Raw genomic sequence first — 24,862 nt, forward strand, 5'->3', positions numbered from 1 at the left:
GACCATAATGTCATTTTACTCCTGCCAATATATAGGTCACTATTAAAAACAGATGAACCCATCACAAAATCTATCAGATTCTGGAATAAGGAAACATCTGAAACATTAAGGGGTGTTTTGAACTGACAGACTGGGACTTGTTTTTTAATGACTGTGGTGACGACTCACATGCACTTACAGATGTACTTACATCTTACATTTTATGCTGTGAGGATACTGTCACTCCCACCAAGCAAATAACTATACACTCAAACAATAAAAAACGGATCACAAGGGACATGAAAAACTGCCTGGTCCAGAAGAAAAAAGCTTTTCTGAAAGGAGACAAGCTGGAGAAGGAGCTCAGGAAGAAGGCCAAGCTAGCTAAGATCAGAATCAGTTTTATTGGCAGGTATGTGTACACATACGAGGAATCTGACTCAGGATTGTACATCGCTCACGATGTGCTTACTCGTACAATAATAAAATAATAATATAATAAAATCAGACACAAACTACAGAGTAGACAACACTAAGATACACACTATGAACAAAACAATCTATATAGATACACTACAAGAACAAGGTGGAACAGAAACTAACCTCTGGAAAAGCGAGGGAGGCGTGACAGATGGGCAGAGCCCACAAACCGCCAGTGGTTGGCTGCTCAGACCCCACCTCCTATGCAGAGCAGTTGAACAGTTTCTTCACCCGGTTCAACAGTAGCAGCACTCCAATGACCTGGACCTCCCCGACCCCCAGCTGCTTCCTCCAAGCCATCACTATTGGTGAACACCTGGTGACCTCCATCTTACTCAGAGTCAACCCACACAAGCTGCTGGCCCTGACAGGCTCAGAGGCAGGCTGCTCCAAGAATGCTCCACTCGGCTCGGTGGATTTCTCACAAGGCTGTTCCAGCACCTCCTGGACTCTGCCTGGGTTCCCAACCAGTGGAAAGAATCCTCCATAATTCCACTGCCCAACAAGACACCTGCTAAAGACCTGAAGGACTACCGACCAGTAGCCTCGACATCAGTGCTGTGTAAAGGTATGGAGAGGGTTGTATGCAACCATCTGTCGAAAATGCTGTCAGACAAACTAGAATCCGTTTCAGTTTGCCTATAAGACAAAACGCGGTGTAGAGGATGCAACTCTCACGCTTTTAGACACTGTCACTAAACAACAGCACTGCCTCTCTGACCTCCAGGTCCACCCGACACTGATTTTATGGATAGAGTTTTTTACAAGACAGACCACAACAGATGCAAGCTGGTTTTAAACACTGGACTCCCCCAGGGCTGTGTCTTATCTCCCATTCTCTTCTCTGCTTATACTAACAGCATTTCCTGCAGCAGTGAAGGAATAACACTTTTTAAGTATGCAGATGATATTGGCCCTGGTGGCACACCTGACTGGCACTGATGCCCTGTCCCAATAGCAACAGGCAATCAGCAACCTGGTCAACCAGTTACTGCCATCAGACAGAGGATATAAAGTTCCACTGGCCAGGAAAAACATTTACAAGAAATCTTTCATACCGTCTGCAATAACCACTCTGAACAACAAATTTTGCGTTTGTGTCCTTAAATGTATGTTTTTAAAGGAGCCTTGTCGAAGGAGAATTTCTGTCACTGTTTTTTTTTGGGACAGAATAAAGCTATCTATCTATCAAAGGTCGCTGCCTGTTTAAGACCTGGTGGCCTGACTTTTAAAGAAGCACTTATATTCTTCAGGAAACTCAGATCAAACAGCTGATCAGTCTGTTGTCTGTGGATAAACTGTAGTTAAAAGTTTGACATTTCAACACTGGCAGCGGGCGGGCATGTGCATGAGACGAGAACGACCGCGACAGTTTAACGGGATCGCGACAGTCACACAGAAGCCGTTGCCATGGTTACCTCGCGGAGCGGTTGTTTGCCTGTCTGTTGATGAGGAGCGCGGAGCGACATGTGTGAAAAGGCCTTATATAGCCTAAACCCTTTCACAACCATTCACAAGAAATTAATTAATAACGTGCCAAAACCTTTAACATAAGGACGACTTAAAAAGCAACCATTCATACAGCAGTGTATGAGCTACACTAGTGATCAATAGACAACAAAGTCAAAGTAAACATTAGACATAGCCTCTAACAGGCAATAATCAAACATTCCTCATTTATCTGGTCCTATTTATCCGTTTATTACAGATCTGCATGATTCACGTGCATCATATTTTCAGGTCGAAAAATCCGGAAATTCCGGATTAATCCAAAAAAATAACATCACTGTGTATCTACAGCACTGACCTTTGACCTCCAGCTTCACTCGTTTCTTCATCAGGACTTTTCTCTCCCTGCTGTAGACGGTGCAGGTGTAGGTGTCTCTGTCTGTGGGGTATTTCAGGGTCAGACTGAGGTCTCCAGGTCTCTGCAGGTTTCTCTTCATCTCTGTTCGGTCTCTGTAAAACCCGTCCTGTTCTTCAGGCTGGTCAGAGCCGTTCTTATATACGTGGACTTTCCTTTTGTGTCCATCCCTCCACTCCACTCTGGCGTCTTCAGGCAGGTGAACTATGGTTTTGCAGGGCAGCAGGACAGACTCCACCTCTGAATCCACCTCCACCTTGTAGACTGAGAGGACAACAAAGCACAACATCAGCTGTACAGACAGCAGCAGGAACTCTGAAATATGTCCCATTGTTCCATCTAACAGAGACAGTGTTGTCTTTGGTGTCTCTACAATCAACAGCACAACACAAAGCCTTAGCCAACATTGCCGACATACAAATGTCCCCAGTTTGTGGTCAGCAAATCTCCCTGCTGTATTGTGTTTCCCCTGACATTCTTCCCTAACAAAAGAAGACATGAATCCAGATTTAGTTTGTTAGTGTGGCAGAGTATTCCCCGTGTTAAAACCACTGTGCCTATCTTTGGTTTATTTTTATGAGCTCAGGGTAATTTTAACATTTAACATCTGGGAGTGGGATTTAAGTGTTTCCTTTCGTTCTTCTTAGTTGTATCTCTTTATTTGGCTATTTGATTTCTGATTATTGCCTTATTTATCTAAGTTGAATAAGATTTGGTTTAAGGGGTCTTATTAATTATATTGTTCTTAGTCTCTATTAGGTGCTGATGGCCTAAGGTGGGGTGAGCTGGTGCACACAGTGGGTGTGTCCCATATCCCACATGTGTTGTCTCCCCCGGGTGCACGTGTGTGTGGGATGACTTTTTCTTTAACAGGAGGAGAGACGCCAGGACAAAACAAGTGAGGGGTAAATGGCACAGCAGTCAAAGTTGTTAACATTATGGGGGTTTTTTGTTCATGTTTGTTAGTAACTTAATGTTCATGGTGTAAGAATAATGTTATTGGTTATTTATTTTTTAATAAAATAAGTTCCTGTATAAGTCTAAACTGCTAAACATTCTTGTGCCTATCTATCCAGTCAGCGCAAACATCTACTCAAAAAACTCCAGGAGAACCAGCATTCTGTTTATGAATTTACAGATTTATAAAGGTAAGTATTATACAATGAATAAACACCACTGTAAAAAAAATAAGTATGCTAACAAGTATGCGTGAAATTAGCATAAGATCCATCCATCCATCGTCAACCGCTTATCCTGCGTACAGGGTTGCGGGGGGCTGGAGCCAATCCCAGCTGACATCATGCGAAAGGCGGGGTTCACCCTGGACAGGTCGCCCGTCCATCGCAGGGCCACACATTCACATCCACACCTAAGGACAATTTTAGAGACCAATTAACCTAGCCTGCATGTCTTTGGATGGTGGGAGGAAGCTGGCGCACCCAGTGCTAACCACTGCACCACTGCCCCGCCTTGACTTGCAAGTCCTATTATAAAAAGTTGATTTTATTTTCTGTCAATTGACTAATGACCTAATCATTGCATCACTATGTGAAAAATAAAACCACACGTCTCAATTGTTTGGGTTGGGTTGGCTGACTGATTGTGGAAACATTAAAAAAACCCACGCAGGTCTGTAGCCTATACAACACAAAAAAAATCTGCTTAAAATCTGCTTAAATTTTTAAGCACGAATTGTTCGTGTACGTTCTGATAGTTTGTTTTTTCATTTGTAGTTTCAAACCAAAAACGAAACGGGGGAAAAAAGAGCCATTGTTTGTTTTTTGTTGTTTGTTTTTTTGGTTTCTGAATCCAAAAATGAAAAACGACTAAACCAAATTCAAATAATGGTCCGATTTTGTTTTTTTGAAACTCCGATTTTTATTTCTCCATTTGAAAATAAATGTTAAGAAAAGAGACAGGTGAGCCAGGTGGCCTGGAAGTAATGGTAAACATGTTAAAATAAAATTTAAATACATTGTTTGGTGCAGTACAGATGGTAGGCTAAATGACTGTGTGCAGAGTTGTTACTGTCAGCGCTATGTTTTTAAAATTAAATAAATATTTAATGAATCAAGCTGTTCCCCCTTTCTACCAGCAGGTGGCAGTGTTTAACTGAAGGCCTGTCCTGTGTCTATTAAACAGCAGTGTTAGAACCAGGTTAGAACAGAAGGACATGCAGGTTTAACTCTGGGCTGAGGGTGAATGATGAAGATAAAACGTCTCGGGTTACGTATGTAACCCTGGTTCCCCGAGAAGGGGAACGAGAGACTGCGTCGGTTACGACACTATGGGAACGCCTCTAGGCGAAGCAGGTCTGAACGTGAATGAAATCACTCCAATCCTATTGGCCTGTTGCTAGAACGGTAAGGTGTGACGGAATAACCGGAGGAGTATAAAGCACACCTGTACACACTCATCATTAGCTTAAACTATGAAGCAGGCGATTCAGGCGGGGAGAGAGGTGCGGCGGGCCGACGCAGTCTCTCGTTCCCCTTCTCGGGGAACCAGGGTTACATACGTAACCCGAGACGTTCCCCTTCGAGGGAACTCGAACTGCGTCGGTTACGACACTATGGGAACGAGATACCCACTAAACCGTGCCGAAAACCCCGCCTGCCCCTGTGTGCAATAAAGTGGCACGACTAAGAGGAGAGCGCACGAGTGCCAGGTGCCGAAGGAAGGTCAAGACTGTAAAACCGAATGAATGTGTGCGGAGTGGCCCAGCCAGCCGCTAAACAACATCCTGCAAGAGGCCCCAGAAAGGATGGCACGAGAGGCCGCCTTGCCTCTGGTAGAATGAGCCCTCACAGCCACAGGTGAAGGCAAACCGCGCACCTGATAGGCCAGGGAAATAGTCTGAACAATCCAGTTGCTAATAGTATGTTTGGATGCAGGGAGCCCGGCCCTGGGAGACCCAAAACACACTAGCAGCTGGTCAGCCTTCCTCCAACGGGAGGACCTCAGAGTGTAAATACTCAGTGCTCTGACAGGGCAGAGCAGATGAAGTCTCCCGTCCTCCGCCGTCACATGAGGTGGAGGATGAAATGCCTGCAGCACTGTGGACCCTGCCGCACAAGAAGGCACTTTAGGGATGTATCCTGAACGAGGGTGCAGGATAGCCCTAATATTCCCCGGGGCAAACTCCAGGCTTTGCGGGGAAACCGAAAGCGCTTGGAGCTCCCCCACCCTCCTCAGAGAGGTGATAGCAAGGAGAAAGGCCATCTTGAGGGTCAAGTGCTTAGCCTCAGCTGACTCCAGGGGTTTGAAGGGGGCCTCAGCCAACGCCCCAAGAACCACTGCCAGATCCCAAGTGGGAACCTTGGACCGAGTCGCAGGTCTCATCCTCCGGGCACCACGGAGGAAACGTACAACCAAGGGAAGTTCCCCAAGAACCCCTCCCTCAGAGGGGTGTGGAAAGATGAAATAGCTGCCACGTACACCTTGAGGGTGGAAGGGGAAAGACCAGCAGAGAACCGGTCCTGGAGGAACTCAAGTACCTGAACCACCGGGCAGGTAACAGGGTCCACCGACCGCTCCCTACACCAAGTGGAGAAAATACTCCACTTCAGGCCGTACATCCTCCGTGTGGACGGGGCCCTGGAGCTCAGGAGGGTCTCGACTGCTCCGGCTGTTAGACCCGCCTCTAGGTACTGTGCCCCCTCAGGGGCCAGACCCACAGTCGCCATATGGCGGGGCAAGGGTGAAGAACCCGGCCCTGCGCCTGGGACAGCAGGTCTCTCCTCAGAGGGACCCGCCACGGTGGGCCGTTGTGGTGTATAACATATGCTTTTGACATTACAGTTTAATATAATGCTCTGCAGCTGGTGAAAGGAACAGTGAACCCTTATGAGGAAGTAATGATTGATGGGTGAACCAAGAGTGAACCCTCCTATAGAATTTGACCCCTGACCCAGAGCTGGAGAGAGACACAGTGTTAGGGGAAGTGGTGTCTAACAGATGGTTACACTTAGTCTACAGCACTGTGCCCTTATATGGTATTTAGCAGAGACCTAAACATGTCTTATATAAGCTGTGTTCAATGTACAGAGAGACAGAGTGGTTATCGGGCTGGGTCACTCTCCAAGCTGCTGCAGAGCTTGTAATTGATGCTGAATTCTTTGATGTAATAAACTTTTATAATCAAGAACAGTGTCAAGCGGATTTCTTCTCAACACATCATCGCAGCATTATCGTTCGGACACCACACCGTCCAGGAGCGACATGATGTCCGAGAACCACACCCGGGTTGGCCAGAACGGGGCTACGAGCAGTAGGCCGACATAGTCCTGGCGGACCCGCTCCAGAACCCCGGGAGCAGAGCGACTGGGGGAAAAGCGTACAGACGTAGCCTCGGCCACGAATGTACCATGGCGTCCAGACCCAACGGGGCTGGAGGAACGAGAGAAACCATAGCGGGCAGTGCGTAGTCTCTTGAGACACAAACAGATCCACGTCTATGGGGCCGAACTCTTCGCACAAGAGCTCCACCACTTCGGGGTGAAGTCTCCATTCCCCGGGCCTCAGCCCCTGCCTCAACAGCAGGTCTGCTCCCTGATTCTGCGTCCCCGGGAGATACATCGCCCTGAGCGATAGTAACCTCTGCTGGGACCACAGGAGGATCTGACGCGCCAGTCTGTCCAGAGGGCGCGAGCGCAGACCGCCCTGGTGATTCAGATAGGCCACCACCGCTGTGTTGTTCTCCTCGGAACGAACCAGGACGTGGTGGCCTTGGAGATCGGGCAGGAAACTCCTTAGAGCCTGGAACACCGCCAACATCTCGAGACAGTTGATATGCCACTCGGATCGATGCACCTGCCAGGATCCCCTTGCAAAGCGGCCGTCCATGACCGCGCCCCAGCCCGTGAGGGAGGCGTCTGTCGAAATAACCAGCCGGCGACAAGACCCTCCCAGCACGGGCCCCTGGGACAGGAACCAAGTTTCCTTCCAAACTGATAGGGAACGAAGACACATGCGCGTAACCCAAACCAGACGGAGAGGATTCCCCTCGGGGAAAAACCCTTGTTCCTTAGCCAACACTGCAGGGGTCTCATGTGCAGCAGTCCAGATGGTATTACGCTGGACGCAGCCGCCAGGAGACCCAACACTCGTTGAAAGTGTTTCATAGTGATGGCATGGCCTAACTTCACCCCTTTCACGGCAGCCAATATGGTGTCGACACGTGCCGGAGACAATTGTGCCCGCATCGTTGTCGAATCCCATGCAACCCCTAGGAACGTAGCCCGTAGGGTGGGCGCCAGCACGCTCTTCTTTGCGTTGAGCCTCAGCCCTAAACGCCGCAGACGAGCCAGAACGACATCTCGATGCCGAACCGCCAACTCTCGAGACTGGGCTAGGATGAGCCAGTCGTCGATGAAGTTGAAATCCGGATGCCCCGGAGCCTCAGCGGGGCCAGTGCTGCATCCATACACTTGGTGAATGTGCGAGGGGAAAGTGCCAGGCCGAATGGAAGAACCCGATACTGGTAAGCCACACCCCCGAAGGCAAACCTCAGGAACTTCCTGTGAGAAGGACGGATGGAGACCTGGAAATAGGCGTCCTTTAGATCTATCGTGACGAACCAATCCTCAGATTGGATGTGCGTCACGGTGGCGGGGATGATGAGCATCTTTAACCTGAATCTCCTCAGAGACCGGTTAGAACCCGCAGATCCAAAATAGGGCACGCAGCCCTCCGTCCTTCTTGGGGACTATGAAGTACCGGCTGTAGAACCGGCGTCTCTGTCTGGGGGGGAGACACGTTCCACGGCCCCTTTCCTCAGCAGAGTACAAACTTCCTTTCCCAACATCGGACCTTGCTCCGGGCGGACCACAGTCCAAACCACCCCCTCTCTTCTGTTGAATTTGGAGGGCGGGTTTTGAACTGTAGTCGATACCCATCTATGGCAGTGCGCAGGACCCACGGAGAAATGTTCGTCAGGCTCCGCCAAGCGTCTGCAAAGTCTGCCAACGGAACCAGCCCCTCGGGGCCGGTGGTCGGTGTCTCGTGTGATCTTCTGGTGGACCCCTGAAGCCCCAGAACGGCAGGGGGGAGCCGCCGAAGATCCACGGTGAGTGAGTCGGGATGCCGTCCGCCTGCAGACCCTCGGGGCAGGCAGTACGGCGCGGACTCGATGGTGGCAGGTGCGTCCTAGTAGTATTAGTAGTAGTAGTAGTAGTACTTATACTGTTAGTTAAGTAGATTAAATATTTTGAATGCAGCCTGTAGTTCTCATTAGTTATGTATGTATTATGTGTGAAACCTGGTGAACATCTGGTGAGGACCGGGGCCAAACTCCCCTAAACACATGAGAAAGTCTGAGCACATTGTTCAGTCTTCTCCAGAGCAGCCTTTACTGCCAGTTAACAGTCTGAGGGGTCATCAGTCAGATGAACACCGAGCTTTATTTGGACATTAAACCTTTCATTCACAAACACCTCAGAAGAAAAACCTTCTGAATATTCCCTCTGTCACATCACAGAATACCAACAGCAACTTCTAGTGACATTTTCTCACATCTGATACAAATGGGCAGACTCAGTGGACTGATTTCTCTTCCTCTCAATATATCCCACAAAACAAGCAACAGGCAGCATTGAATCAATCTGTCCACACACGTCCCTCACACTGTCTTAATGTTGCAACATGTCAAGATTACCAGAACCACACTGACAGTGCTGTACATACTTTTGAAAAGAAATTGCAACAAACGCATTACCCACCAAATGATCAGGAACATTAACTCGATCCATTTACCATCACATATTACACTCAGCCTCCAAGAAACAGATAGGATGACCAAGTAAACAGCAGATTTCCCCTCCATACTCAAGTTTTTCCTTTAAATAAATCCAATGCAATTCAAAACGAGACTTTAAAATGCTTTAGAAGCAATTATTTTCTTTTAACGTTGAAAGCCTCAAGTATCAGGCTCCACATGTGACATGTTGTCGGTAAAGAGGGTGCAGGTGATTGGTACTAAAGGTGGGTGACCCGGGTAGGGTGGACATGTTGGAGCTGTGTCTAGTACAGGTCACCCATGTATTTACATTTCCTTATGCACAAAAGCAGAGCCACAATTACAAGCTGTGGTTGGGTACCAGAAATCATGATGTAAATATCTGAAAGTGACAACAGGTCCAGCATTTATCTGAACAGAGAGTGATGGAAGGTGATGGGGCCAGCCTTGATACTATCTAGACTCAATTTCATTTTTATTTTACTTTAAACAGTGCATAACTTTCCCCGGTGGCTCATCAAACAGAATTAAACTAAAGAGATGCGACTTGAAACTTGAAAGCCCCAGAGCCAGAGGAAATGCTTTTTGACTCTCAGTAATGTTCACCAGGTTTCACATATATGTACATACAACTACAGGCTGCATTAAAAATATTTAATCTACTTAACTAACATAATAAGTATTTTACACTGGAGAAAAATGCAAAGGAAAAGTAAACTCCACTGATTTGTTTTGGAAGAGTTTTGTTTTGACACATGACAGCAGATGGTGGAAGCTGAGAGTTTTTTTTAGCAGCTATAGCACCATAGAAAGAGAAGCTGGAGGCAGGTGAAGTTCTGCACACCCTTCAAACTCAGTGATCAGCTTCCTCTGGTAGCAGTGCAGCCTTCTCTTTGATAGAAACACAAGGCAAAAGGTCAAAGGTCAGTGATCAGCTTCCTCTGGTAGCAGTGCAGCCTTCTCTTTGATAGAAACACAAGTCAAAAGGTCAAACCCTTATTGCCTGTTGTGACCTCTGCTGGTTGAGCTCCCACATAGCAAGGCCTATAAGAAGGCCTATAAATATGTTAGGAAACTAAAATATGAATTAAAATATAGTCGCAAGCAGCGACTGGCGGGTTCATACCTTTTTTTCCCCCCAATATTGCCATCAAAATTATTTCACACACAAGGTTAAATATTGTTACGAAACACATTCTGCAAGTTTTGTAACAACTGGACAACCATTTTCTGATCAATATCTATATCATTGTTCTTTTTGACATCACAAGATGTAGAAGAAGAGGAAATTGTTTGACATATATTTTTGTCTCTTTTCCTGATGGTTTGTTCAAGTTTTAGGTTATGAATTTGTATGAACTTGTTGGTATCTACAGGCCTTGAAAAACAATACATTTCGTTTCCTCCAAAAATGCCTTAGAGGTTATAATAATTTATTTCCAGCTCTTGACAGTGAAGTTAGTTACTTCAATTGTAATCAATCAATTGTAAGTTGCTTTGGATAAAAGCATCAGTTAAATGAATAAATGCTGTTTGTAGCAAACACTGTCACTACTTATATAATTTCCTGTTTCTTTGTTTTTTCATATGTTCATGCTTTGGCTGTATTATGTTGTTACGAAATGGGTATTAAAGTACACAGTTACATTTAAATGGTCTTAAAGTACCCGACCACTACAGAACCCTGGTTATTAAAAAACATGTTTTTCACAGAATGTATAACAATGTATGCCAATAGCTGGCAAACAGTAATTTGTAATAGTGACATTTTAGGGAGTTATGTTCCCCCTCACAGTGACTGATTTCTGTTTGTTTGGACTTCTGTTGTGCTTCTCTGAAAAGGAATGTCAGTAAGTAGCTTACATTTATGTTCATGTACTCATTTTTCAACCTGCCCTTAATAACTAGTAATAAAATGCTTAAAATTACTAAAGAACCATTTAAAATGGGTTCTTTAATGAAGCAATTGGGACCCCAGAGAACCCATTTTTGCTATATATGTGGAATTAGCCTGCTAGTTTCACATTACAGTGTTGACTTATTAATTAAATATTAATCAACGACAAAATCCCTTCCCCTTTGAGTGTCTACATGATTAAAATTTATAATTTTTGAATGTGTTTCCTGTCAAATCGCACTATTTTATTTTGACAGTGGAGCCGACCTGAGAGTGGACCAGCAAACTGCGGCATTTCATACGGATGCTGTAGGGTACCTTTGGTGTAAAAAAAACGACGCTTTTTCATGCTGTCTCAAAATCAATAATTGACGCCTTGAGATGAAAATATGTTGGTCTGGCTCTGTAAGAGGGAGGAGACCTGCAGAATCACAGAGTCAGTAATCACAACAACTGACCCAGAGTTAAAGTTAGCTCTCTTTGTGGAGCAAAAACCCCAGACTTTTACTGATCTCAGGTTAACTAGATTAGAATTTTCTGAAAGATGCCTAAAGAGCTAGAAAAATATTCTACAGGTGTGCAGCTCTCAGCATTTGCACACTGATTTGTGCACATTTTGTCCATGACTTCACATTTTCTGATTTGGAGTGTGAAAGTGTTTTGCAGCAAATTCACTGCAGCAGCTGTAGCAGAAATATGAGCATTTGAGTTTCTTTACTTGGAATTTGTAGAATAGGATTTATACACCTGCAATGAAAAACTTGAGAAGAGTACCTGGTTTGGGGGTTTCTTGTCCTGTTTTGTGTTTCTTCTGTTCAGCCTTGTTTAGTCTTATGTTCATTTGCATGTTCAGCATCATTCACTTATTACCATTTCTGTCTCAGTCTCTGTTTTCTTATTTTAGTTCTTAGTCCTATGTCTTAGTTCTGTGTCTTAGTGTGTAGTCGTGCTTCTGAATTATAGCTCCGCCTCTTAGTTCTTAGATCTGTTTACTAGTTTCTTTCCTGCTTAGATTTGACATGTATTCTGTGTTGTGTTTATTATATATATGTATATCTGTTTCCCCCATAACCCTATGGACAAGAATAAGGAGATGAGGAGACCAGACAAATAGGGGTGGGCGGGAGGGGGTGCAGGATGCAAGAGCAAAGAAGAGGAGATGGGTTTTGTGGGTATTTATAGAAATGCCACTGCTATTAGCACCACTTTGAGATTGTGGTATGTTCTGTATCATGTTATATGTTTGTTTGAGTGCTATGTCTGTTTGGTCCATGTTTCAGTGTCAAGCTGTTTACTGTTTTAGTCTGAAGTTGTCAGTGGGTTTTGTTTCCCTTTCTGTTTCATTACCTTGTTCCCACACCGCTTGTTTGCCTCAGTATTTAATGCCTGTGTTCTGTTCAGTCTTTGTTGGTTTATTTTAGATTGTAGCTTGTAGCTTTCAGTTGCTCTGTCGCCTGTGTTTGTTCCAGCCTCACCATTGCCCGTTTTGGGATTTATATTTCACTTGCTTACTTTGGATTTTGCTTTGGACACAGCCACTGCCTTTAAGTGTGCTTGATTTTCTTTAATAAATCACTGAACTGAACCTGCTCAGCACAACCTCTTTACACACTACACTTGTTGTATTTGTTGGAGAGAGAAAAACTTCTAGTACCCCTAAAACAGTTTTCTCTGTGATATCAATATCAAACATGTGTGACTATTTTCTACAACTACAAATTCCACTGTCACAGGTCTTCAGCTGTTTTGCTCCAATAATACCTTCACATAGCAGTAGTGACATACCTGACATGAAATAGTGCCGGAAATGTACCAGAAGACCCCCAGCAACAAGACCAACAACCAGGAGAACCAGGAGAACTTTGGCCCAGGATGGAAATCGTTCTGTGGGAACCAGAAGCATAAAGAACTTGACCTCTGACCTCTGACCTGTATCTACAGTAGGTGTTAGGGTTTGTTGCTGACCTTTGACCTGCAGCTGGATCTCTGTCACTTTCCGGTGTCCTCCTAACGCTCTGACAGTGCAGGTGTAGGTGCCGCTGTCAGAGAGCTGGAGTTTTGTCAGCTTGAGGCTGAGGTCTCCAGTTTCCAGAGCGTCAGTCATCATGGATGTTCGGCTGCTGTAAATCTGGTTTTGGTCTTTAAGTTCATCACCTTCCTGCTGACGCTGGTGGACGGTTGGAGGATCGAGATCGTAGCGGATCCACACCACTGTGGGTTCGTCCAGGTCCAATGGGGGAAAATGACAGGGCAGCAGGACAAACTGCTCCCCCTCATACAGCTCCACAGCTGAGGCATGCTGGGAAACTGTGAAGTCACACAGACAGAGAGGTTCAATCACAGCAACTGTGAAACCAAATCAGCTACAGTTTAAAACCGACACCACCTGACAAATAGCAGATCCACCTCAGCTGTCATGTTGCTCTCACTGTTGGACTTTGTGTTCTAATTCAACATGGTGTTAAAATGAGTGTGTTCACTGTCTGAACTCCTCTTTCCTCACATCTCTTCCTTCCATCTCTCCATCACGTCTTCAGAGGGAGCCACTAATACTCAGGGAAAAGACAGGACTGGGTTTGTTGCTCACCTTTCACCAGCAGCCGTATGTCTGATACTTTCTGTTTTCCTCCTAACGCACTGACGGTGCAGGTGTAGGTGCCACTGTCAGAGAGCTGGAGTTTTGTCAGCTTGAGGCTGAGGTCTCCAGTTTCCAGAGCGTCAGTCATCATGGATGTTCGGCCGCTGTAAAGCTCGTTTTGGTCTCTAAGTTCGTCACCTTCCTGCTGACGCTGGTGGATGGTTTGAGGATTGATATCGCAGCGGCTCCACACCACTGTGGGGTATTCTATGTCAAAAGTGTTGTACTGACAGGGCAGCAGGACAAACTCCTCCCCCTCATACAGCTCCACAGCTGAGGCATGCTGGGAAACTGTGAGGTCACACAGACAGAGAGGTTCAATCACAGCAGCCTTATTTCATGTCTTATTCTATGGAGTTAAATCATTGTCAGTATCATTATCATAGTCACATATATATATTACAATTTGTAAAGACAAGTCACGACCGAGATACCACACAAATGTCTAGCAGACCATGGATGCGTGTCGACCGGCTTACCCTACAGCTGTGCACATTGGCCTCACTCAGACAGAACACTCAGACCTGATTGAGTCATGGAGAAACGAGAGACGGTAAAGAAACGGTTGCTGCTGCTCTCTCTGCCCCTGCCTATCCATATGCATACTTGGGGCAGAGAGGTGCTCTCCCTAACCAGTCACTTTCTTTCAAGTATAGGGAGATGCAGCCCACAGACATGATGGTGACAGGATGCAAGACCATCATGTAAAGTTCTTTAGTGCGCTTGCAGAATTGAAATATGAATCCAAACCATAACTAACTAATAGTACTAATAAAAACGTGAACTATGGTTAGGACCTAGGTGCGGACTTTCAGGTGCGAAAGCCACCTAAATCAGTTACTAAATTTGATTTCACCACAATTACTTGGGGCATAACTTAACTCGTTTAGGCGTAAATTTGCAACTAAGGCAAGTGACCATGTCATGGCTGGGAGCATTAGCTTTCTGGCTGCCATGAGCCACTTGGCATCTTAGTGTGGTGGGGAAAGATTACCCAAGTGCAGGTTAATGTGTAGTGGTGGTGAATCCAGCCTTGACTTAACTCCTCCCCTGGCCACCCTCTTTATTAGGCTTAGGCTAAATAAGACACCTGTGTTCCCTTGCTTACTCTCTGCTTCCTGATCTGTCCCTGCTGTGGCTGCGGTTGGTGTTTATAGCCCAGGTATGTGAAGGGAATAGTTTCATGCACATCTATTTCCCCTTAACAGTTGATTATGTTGCTTTCCTGCTCTTTGACTCTGTTAGGAGCCTCTTTTCTCCTGCCCTGTGACCATTGTTTTTTGTATCTTCATGACCCATCTCAGAGGTGGTGAGTAGATACATGGTTTTAAATGTATTTTAAAGCAGTAAGGTTGAGCCTGGCTAATTGTTTCCCTCACTTTTCCAGGTTCCTCCTTGGTTTAGAACACTGCTGTTTTGCCGACTTAGTTTCCTGTTTTATGCCCCTTTAGTTTTGTAAGTTGTAGTTTGTAATTTGTATTACTTTAATTTAGATCTAATTTATTGTAGTTGTATGTTCTTGTGGGTTTTTGGCGATATAGTTTGCCCTTTTTCAGCCAACTGGGTAACTTTAGGTCACTTTGTTATTTTATATTAATTTGTTTATTATTCTTTTGTAATAAACTTATATTTTGTTTAGGGTGCTATCTTGTTGGGAGGCTAGGCACCCGTGGCAAGGCCCCTTCACTTTTCTGCATGTGAGTAATTTCACGGGGGCACTACATAGACTGCACCATTTTTGCTGTGAATAAGGCTGTGAGGTTTGTAGTGCTGCACTTAAGGTAGGTATTGGTATCACTCCTCAGCATAGCCTGCCTCTCCACAAGTGACCTCTGCTTAGTTTTGGTTAAAGTTATTTTGGGTTCTTTATTTGAATTTATATTGAAGACAGTTTAACTAATTATTGTAAGAAAGTTGTCTTATTAACCATTTTATCATACTTTTATTGTTTGTTCACATTTCCTTTCCTTTTGGCAGTTCCAGTCCCAGATTGCTTGTTTTTGCTGATTAAAAATAAATAGATTTTCGTACATTTTGAATCAGGTCTCTGCCTCATCAGTAACGTTCCTGTGTGCCTTCTTCTCTTCATTCTCCTTCAATTAATCAAGGTTTAAATAATAGTTCCTGGGGTGTAATTCCCTAGGTGGCGTAGTTTGGCTTTCATTCATTTGCCCCCTTCCTGGTCCACCGTACCACATTAGCACATCAGAAAGCTAGATCTAGGGGCAGCTGTAGAGCAGGTTGCTCGTTAATTGGAAAATCAGCAGTTCAATCCCTGGCTCCTCCAGGCTGCATGTCGAAGTGTCCTTAGTCAAGATACTGAACACTGAATTGCCCCTGGTGGCTATTCCACCGGTGGCTGAATGTGTGTGAATATTAGTTTCTGTTTGAGCACTTAGTGGCCCCTCGACCCCAGTTCTATTAAATTTTTAGAAGTACATTTTTACCTATCCGTCATCATTGACCAGCACAAATAGAAATAACTATTAGAAAACATTGGAAATTTTGAAGAAAAAAATTAAATGTAAGTGAAATTGTGCAATCCCACTGTATGTGTACAGTAGCCTATGTACATTGAGCCAAATTTGTTTTTATTTTTGATACATTTCTGATATATATAGATATATATCTGGGCTTTTATTGACCCTGCCTATATTTGGGACAGGCCTATAATTCTGAAACTACCATGAAACAGTTTATTTATTTCAAATAGAATAAATTATCAAATACATGTCATTCATTTCATCTAGCTCCGACAGACGGCTTATGCGCTTTTATTTTGAAGTAACATCCTGACGACAACAACACGGTGCAGGATGACAGAAGTTAGCAGACAGAGAGGATAGACTTCACATCACAGGATTCACAACTTGGATTAATTTTATGAAAAGCTGTTTTGATTATTTTGATCAGTGGACCCTTACAGAGTAAAGGAATATAAATAATCAAGGAACGGACACATTCAGGCTAAATGAGCACTTCAAAGGTAACTTAACGGCAGTCATCACTTTTCCTTTTCTCTCTTGTACCATGCAGGTTACACTGGTCAATTTGAAAGAATTAGACTTTGGGGCTTGTTGTTTCCCCTTAAATGAACTGAACTATTGAATTGTGGAGAATCTAACTATGTGTAGCATTTTCATACAGACATATTGACCACACGTTTAAACATTAATATTTGTATTAACGATCTAAGCTGCTAAAGCGGGCGACACTGCAGGGTTTAAGAGGTTTTATACAAAAACTAGACCAGGCAATAAATTGAGGCAGGTGGTTATTTGTAAAAATGTTTTACGGTATATATGGATAGGCTGGGTATTTGACCTAAAATGAAAATCACAATTAATTGCACACAATGTCTGGATCTTGAAGTCCCACAGGATCTTAGCTCGGTCAATCTCAACTACCGTAGGAGGTGTCTTCCTTTTTGACCTTCCAGCCCATACTCATGACAGATGTTCCTGTACACTATGCCAGCTACCTGGTTATGTTGTTCCATGTACGCACTTCCTGCCTGCATCTTACACCCTGCTGTTATGTGCTGTACTGTCTCAGGGGCATCCTTGCACAGTCTGCACCTGGGGTCCTGCCTGGTGTGGTAGACCCCAGCCTCTATTGATCTTGTACTGAGTGCCTGTTCTTGTGCTGCCATGATTAGTGCTTCTGTGCTGTCCTTCAGTCCAGCCTTTTCAGCCACTGGTAGGATTTCTGGACATCAGCCACTTCTTCTACTTGTGTGTGGTACATGCCGTGCAGCAGCAAGCATCTTATCTATGCGCCATCACCACCCCTCAGTAGCCTCCATCTCCTCCTTTGGCCAGTTTATTATACCAGCGGGGTATCTGATGACTGGCAGGGCGTATGTGTTGATGGCTCAGGTCTTGTTTTTCCCATTCAGCTGACTTTTCAGGACCTGCCTCACTCTCTGTAGGTATTTGGCTGTGGGGGACTTCCTTGCTGCCTCCTCATGGTTTCCGTTAGCCTGCAGCACCCCAAGATATTTGTAGATGTCCTGAACATCTGCAATGCGGCCTTCTGGTTTTTCAATCCCCTTATTTATGATCATCTTCTCTGTTTTTGATACCATGCGACCACACTTGTCCAGTCCAAACTCTTGATATCATCCATGTAGAAGATGATGATGATGATGATCTGGCTGAGGGGGGTTCAGGGAGGCCAATCACATGGCAGCAACTCAACTCGCATGTGATGGTGATAACAACTTGCTGAAGTTCAAACCGAGCTCAGAATGGGGGGAAAAGGGGATTTAAATTACTTTGAATGTGGCATTGTTGTTGGTGCCAAACAGGCTGGTCTGAGTATTAAGTAGAAACTTCGGATCTACTGGGATCTTCACACACAACCATCTCTAGTGTTTACAGACAATGGTCAGAAAAAGACAAAATACCCAGTGAGGCCGTAAATGCCTTATTGATGTCAGAGGAGAATGGGATGCACAACATGTTGAACCTTGAAGCAGATGGACTACAGCAGCAGAAGACCACACCAGACGCTCCTCCTTTCCATCCAGTTTCCTGTACTCCAGTGGCCTCCACATTCACCAGATCTCAGCCCAATAAACCACCTTTGGGATGTGGTGGAATGGGAGATTCACATCATGGATGTGAAGCCGACAAATCTGCAGCAACTGTGTGATGCTATCATGTCAATATGGACCAAAGACTCTGAGGAATGTTCCATCACCTTGTTGAAAGCATGCCACAAATTAAAGCAGTTCTAAGGCAAACGGTGTCCAACCTAGTACTGTCTTTATGTTTTGATCGTGTGCTGGGAGCTTGGTGTGTTGGTGTTGGTGTTGTTCATCTGTGTTTTTTTTCTCCATTCTCTCTCCTGCCTGGGATCTTGGGGCGTGTCTGCTGCGGGCTCTCTCACACCTGACCAGTATTTGAAATCTGCCACAGCTTTATAGGAGTGCAAACAGTTAAAGTTTAAAGAAGAATTCTTACAAACAAAAACTCTATCTTCTCCAAAAAAAACTACTTTTGCAGAAAGAGAAAGCGAATGTTTTAAATTGCTTAACTATAAACATGTGACTTAGGACAGTAGGAAAACACTAATTATTAATCATATAATATATATTTTTTTATTAAATATGCATTTTTGCTAATAACAATGTATTTTGCGGATATGACTTTAAATCAACACAAAAAAAAAAAAATACATATTAGTGGATTGTGAGATTTTTGTGGAGTTTTTCCTACAGATTTCCGTGGCAAACACTTGAGAAAATTATACTGGGGACAGAGTTCCAGCAACTTACATCGCTTAACCCTTCCTGCAGCCTTGACACTTCTGCTTGAAAATTCTGCTACGATATAACCTAGCTAGGTGTAGGAGCATGAGTGAAGCCACAAAGGTCAGCAATCCGACAATACCTGACACTACACCAAATACTTAAAAAATAGGAAAGAAATAGAGCAGTTCTAGTTACATATGGTGCTGTTTAGTGTGGTGTATCAGTGCAAGATTGGATTAAGCTAATGCTGTCAACATTATTTGCTGTGATTTTGGTTGGAGATTGTTTAATTGAAAAAAGTTATATATATTTTAAGCATTAATCCATTATTTGTCAGAGTGAAATCAATTCAGAGTTATTTGTACTCCCTCCAATGTGTCGCAAAACTCTGGCCCCTATACTTTCCAAACAACCATCTAACCAGACAACATTGTTGTTTAGAGTCACCCTATCCTGTAGATCTACAGTGTTGGCATAGGTGTATGGGCAGATGACAGGAAAACTGCTGACTGAAAAAAGCCAGGAGACGAGGACATGCTTTGAAAACAGAGCTTTCAAAGGTGTTGCAAGACGTAGTGGCATTCCATTATTTCAACTCAGATTTTTTTCTTACATTGAACTCTGTCTCTACTGCATCTTTTGGACTCCAGTTGCTGACTATTTTTGCTGAGAATAAAAATGTTGGAAAAGAGTTTAGACTTAATCTGGCCTGGTCCTGAATTCGTTTTACCTCCATGGGTTAACTAGGTTAGGTGGAGTGCTAAGTAGGCAGGCAGGTGGAAAATGTTCCACCCCTCATAAAACGCAGCCAAAATTCACTCACTACAAGTGCACAGTGTACACAGAGTATTACAGGGAAGTGAACAAAAGGAAAGTATTGGTTGCTGACACATATTATTTAAGTTAAGATGAAAGAAACACAAAGAAAACGTGACGTTGGACTGAGGTGATGATCAGATCAGAGGGAGGAAGGTTATCTTACCGTGCACGTGGATCACAAACACCACAAACATCTTCATCTTCCTGTAGAAACTCCAACAAGCACAAAGTTAATCTGCTTCTCACTAAAGGAAGTCTTCAGAAACACAGTGAGGACATCAGTTCACAGCCAATTGTCCCTTTCCTCTCCCTGATAATACCTCTGAGAGAACTTTACTTTTGATTTGAACAGTTCTGTACCATTTACAGAAACAGGTGGGGCAGGTCAGGGAAGGAGGAAGTCAGGTAATGTGAAGAGCTACAGTAACAGTTTCTGGAAATAAAGGGAAGTAGTTGTGTTAGAGAACCTAATATGATAAAATATTAACACAGCTGTTGATACAGTGACATCACAGAGTTGATTTCAGCGACTGTTTCTGTCAGCTGTATTTCCTAACCTGTGTTTTGGGTGGCTGTGTTTATGTTAGAGTGAGTGCTCTGTGCCTGCGAGGATCTCTGAGTGTCCTAAAGAAGCCTTGTTCTGATTGGCTGGATACATGAGCTCAGCCTTGGGAGTGTCTGCTGCTAGTTGGTCTATTGACAACATCAGGAGTGTATTTGGCCAGACACTCCAACGTGCAGGGAGCCCTATTCTTTATCTGAAAGAGAAAGAGAGAGAGAGAGACAGGTGTTATTTTAATCCATGTAGTGATCTAGTAGTGATGCAATCTGACTCTACCTGTTTGTTATCTTTTTACCCATCTGTTTAAATGTATTTTTGTCTCGTCTGTTTCACCTGTTTGTCTAATATATCAGTCTTTCTACTTGTCTACCAGCCAGTCTTCCTTTACACCTCTGTCTGTCTACCTCTTTTCTCTCTGTCTGTCTCTCCACCTATCTGTCTACTTGTCTCTCTCCCAATTCAATTCACTTCATTTCAATCTAGCTTTATTGGCATGAATGTTAAACAACAATATTGCCAAAGCTACAAATAAATTACAAAAGACCAAACAATTCATTTTGTACAGTTTATTAATCACTATTAAAAAATTATAATAATAAAAAAATATATTTATTAAAACAAAGTAAATAAACAGTAAAATGTGTGTGTGTGTTTAAAAAAATAAAAATTTAATATTAAAATACATTTAAAAAACAGTAAACGTGTGTGTGTGTGTATATTAATAAAATAAAAAAACTGTATCAAATGTAAGATTATCTATCCATCCATCCATCCATCCATCGGCAACAGCTTATCCTGCATACAGGGTCGCTGGGAATGTGAGATTAAAACAAACAAATAAAATAATAATTTGAAAACTTTTCAGAGCAATTATTATATTTGAGTCTATTCTGAGTTTCCACTGGTTGTCCTCAATTCATGGCATGATGAGATATATTTTGCAGCAATTATTTGACATTTGGGCATTTCTCCCAGTAAATAGGGGAGTTTCTGTGTGTCTGATATGAATTCGGGGTTTATTTACTTTCTTTCCAGTATTCAATATATTTTTCTTTTTGCTTGTTGATAATGTGGTTTGGTCTGCTTGAGCTGGTGTTGGGGACTGCAGAGAGCCTCAGGACCAGGGGCGATTTTAGAAAATTTTTAGGGTTGCTGCAGCATTTCATTTAAGCACCATAGCAGATAGGAGTGTGGTTTTGTGTTAATGTCTTTCCTGTTTAAGTCTGTTTTTGGTTCTGTGTTTCTCTGTGTAGCCTTGTTTATTATTTTATTTTACTTGGTATCTGTTTTCAAGGGTTTGGTTTTGGATTCTGTGTTTCTATAGCTTTATTTGATCTTGTCATGTTTAGGGTTTTGTAGCTAAGTCTAGTCCTTTTGTTCATTCGCATGTTTAAGTTTTCTTAGTATCTGTCTTGTCTCGTATTCTAGTTATGTCCTGCATTCTGATCCGTGTCTTAGTGTCTACTCCTGGTCCGTGTACTTCGGTATTATTTTGTCCATGTTTGCTCTGTGTTCTCTTTAATCTTAGTTCAGTCCCTGTTAGTAGTAGTTTTTGGTATATTAGTGATCGTTCTTCTTATGTTCCGGTTCATTATTTATATTCTGTTTATTCCTGGTTTTTATTAGTTGCGCTATGGCCTTATTGGTGTCTGTCTGTTTCCCCTGCTGTCTCTCTGCCTGCCTACTTATATACTGTGTATATGCCTACTTGTGTCTTCAGTCTTTGTCACGTCCTTGTTTCAAATGTTGAGTGTTCTTGCCTGTTCCGTCCTTTGTTCTTTGGATTACTCTGCCCATGCTCTGGATTCTTTTGCTTGTTGGATTACTTCAGTTTTGTTCTTTGCCTTGTGCTTCACGTAAGCCTGTTTTGTTCAGTTTTGTGTTTAATAAATGTTTTTTTTGCCTGCTAGCGCTCCAGCGGCTAGCCACCAGCCTGTTTCCTTACCTGCTAGCCAGCAAGCTAGTAGTTAGCCAGCTAGTGCCCCAATGACTAGTCACCCGCCTGGCCTGCCCGGCTGCCTGCCTGACCCCCCTAGCAAAGACTCTGGGACTATGACTCTCCTGGCCCGTCTCGGCTGACTCCATCCCCCGACGACCATCCCTCTTTTGCGAGAAGTCTCCTCCCCATCTTCCAGGGTGGCCGTGGTGGTCATCGGAGGCGACCTGGTCACCATGGCTCTGGACATCAGGACCAGCTCCATGACCCTCAGTCGGTAGTCCAAGCAACACCAGCTCCGTTGGTGGTCCAGCCGACTCCTGCTCCTTGTGCCCAGTCGGTGGTCCGCCCAATACCAGCTCCGATGGTGGTCCAGCCAATTCTTGTTCCTCCAAGGTCTCCTTCGGTGGTCCGACCGACTCCTGCCACCCAGTTCCTGTCGGTGGTCCGATTGACGCCTGTTGCTGGTCCCTCGTCCTGCCGCACGTCTCCGTTCGGTGGGCAGACCGATTCCTACACCTTGGGTCCGGTCCATGTTCTCCAGTCCTGCTGTCCAGTCGGTGGTCCAGCCAGTTCCTGCTCCAAGGTCTCTGTTGGTGGTCCAGCCAGTTCCTGCTCCACAGTCTCGGGCAGTGTTCTAACCAGCTCATGACCCCAGTGCTTCAATGCTGGGCCTCAGCCCTGCTGTCCAGTTGCCGGAACTCAGCCCAGCAACCTCGTCTCTGGTTCCCCGTGCTGCTGCTTCGGCGCCGGTCTTCAGCCCAGCAGCCTCGTCTCTGGTCCCCTGTTCGCTTGCTTCGCTGCTGGCCTTCAGCTCTGCTCGACTTCCAGAGAGGTCTCGCCTTGGTCCTTGGCCTCCTGAGAGATCCCACCTTTGCTGTGTTCTGCCTCCTACGCCGGCCTCCTGCCTGACCTCCGGAGAGGTCTCACCTTCGTCGACCTCTGGTTGGCTCCCGCCGTCCGCTTGGCTCCCAGAAAGGATTCGCCTTTGACGTCGGCCTCCTGCTCAGCCTCCAGTGGGTTTCTGCCCACACTGTTGGCCGTTCTGCCGACCCCCTGAACTCTGCCAGTTGGGTCGTCCTCCGGGCCCTCCTCCTGTCCTCCCTCTGCCAACCCAGTCAGCCCTCTTTGTGGTAAGTTGCCTCGCCATCTTCCCGGGTGGCCGTGGTGGTCATCGGAGGCTACCTCGTCACCATGGCTCTGGACGTCAGGACCACACGTCTGGCCCTCTGTCGGTGGTCCGACCAACACCAGCTCTGGTTCAACTTCAGCTACTCTGCCCATGCTCTGGATTCTTTTGCTTGTTGGATTACTTGCTTGTTGGATTATTTTGGTCTTTGCCTTGTGCTTGACGTAAGCCTGTTTTGTTCAGTTTTGTGTTTAGTAAATGTTTTGAACAACAACCTCTTCGCCTTTTGGTCTGCATTTGGGTCCACACCTCAGCTCCCTTCCTTCACTCAGCCAACCCATGACACCCTAAAAATAATAAAATAATTTATTATTATTTTCTGAAACTTATTTTTTTCCTCCAAAAGTTAGATTTTGGAGAGTGAGAGAAGGGACAACCAATTAAATAGAATACATAATGAGTGAATAAATATGCATAAATATAGGTTTATCATATACAAGTGATTAGATAATATATGTGAAACTATATATAAGTATAAATAAATGCTTTTATGTTGAAAAGATCACTTGTAAACATTGATATCATCCAATACAAGGGCATATTGTTACTGTGGCATTAGCCTATTAGTGTAGTAGTGTTACTACACCCTAGCCAATAGAATGTTTAGACCCCCGTCTCAGCCGTTTGTGCTAATGAGGGAGACCGAAGTGAAACCGATGTAGCTGAATCATCGTAGTGGTACATTAATTATTAAGTGTTAATATTTAATTCTGTGACTTATGACTGTACCAATAGTGAGAAACACTAAAGAGTCTAATCCGGAGGGCATGTTCAAGCTAATGTGCCGATCCATTGCACTGTTTCTGCTAGCCTATTTGCTAATGTCCGCATTGTGTGCCCATCGTTCTCAATGCAAACAGCACTTGTAGCTGCAGCCGCTGCTAAGTTGAAGCCAACGGCTAATGTGTATTATCCTTGTTAACTTTATAAAATGTCTTTAACGATAAAACGGGATATTTTTATTGTGTTCCGGACTACTACCAGTGGTGAGTGGAGTAGCTCTGTCAAGTTTTATGTTTTTGAAACAGTGTTTTATATCGAGTTTTTAAATAATGGCCTAATAGGACCCTGCTAACGGCCGTTGAGACACTTAATACTAGTGAATGCTATTGAGGTTTTTTCATACACTTCATTCATTCATTCAGGGCTGTTAAGTGTATTTTGAATGTATTTCTGTGTATTTGTGTTACATCTATGTATTTTTATTTGCACCTTAGTGATAACTATGTTTATGGTTATGAACTTTATTTCAAAATAATAGTTGATATATTGAGAAATTCAATATGTTGGCAACTGAAATAGAACATGATACTGTGATTATTGAGTTTATTGATACCAGCCTTAGCTGGTAATTTTATGTCGTCCTATTCCGTATAGGTCAGGCTTTTTTTAGGGATTCAAAGTTTGGGAGATCGCGGTCTGGAGTCTAGACTGGCGGTGGAAATCCTCAGAGGAGACCTTGGAGAACTTGGAGAAACTGTTCCAGTACTGGATGGCAAGCCAGC

At 44.2% G+C, this 24,862-nt stretch overlaps 2 protein-coding genes across 2 annotated transcripts in view; one reads left to right on the plus strand and one right to left on the minus strand.

The window, feature by feature from the left end:
• LOC119912609 overlaps positions 1 to 20,035 on the minus strand; it is a 390,500-nt gene extending 370,465 nt beyond the window's left edge. Inside the window, exons 1-5 of the mRNA XM_038731884.1 lie at positions 19,834 to 20,035; positions 13,544 to 13,885; positions 12,922 to 13,263; positions 12,742 to 12,840; positions 2,267 to 2,587 (exon numbers count right to left, since the gene is read on the minus strand). Coding sequence (XP_038587812.1) covers positions 2,267 to 2,587; positions 12,742 to 12,840; positions 12,922 to 13,263; positions 13,544 to 13,885; positions 19,834 to 19,870 — 1,141 coding nt within the window. The 5' untranslated portion in view covers positions 19,871 to 20,035. The remainder of the gene's footprint in view (positions 1 to 2,266; positions 2,588 to 12,741; positions 12,841 to 12,921; positions 13,264 to 13,543; positions 13,886 to 19,833) is intronic.
• LOC119912627 (coxsackievirus and adenovirus receptor homolog) overlaps positions 1 to 24,862 on the plus strand; it is a gene marked incomplete in the record, with an annotated part of 333,023 nt that overhangs the window by 221,185 nt on the left and 86,976 nt on the right.

Source organism: Micropterus salmoides, unplaced genomic scaffold (genome assembly GCF_014851395.1).
Source record: "Micropterus salmoides isolate LMB-PRFRI ecotype aquatic unplaced genomic scaffold, ASM1485139v1 Ms_hic_scaffold_2, whole genome shotgun sequence".
Taxonomy (NCBI): Eukaryota; Metazoa; Chordata; class Actinopteri; order Centrarchiformes; family Centrarchidae; genus Micropterus; species Micropterus salmoides.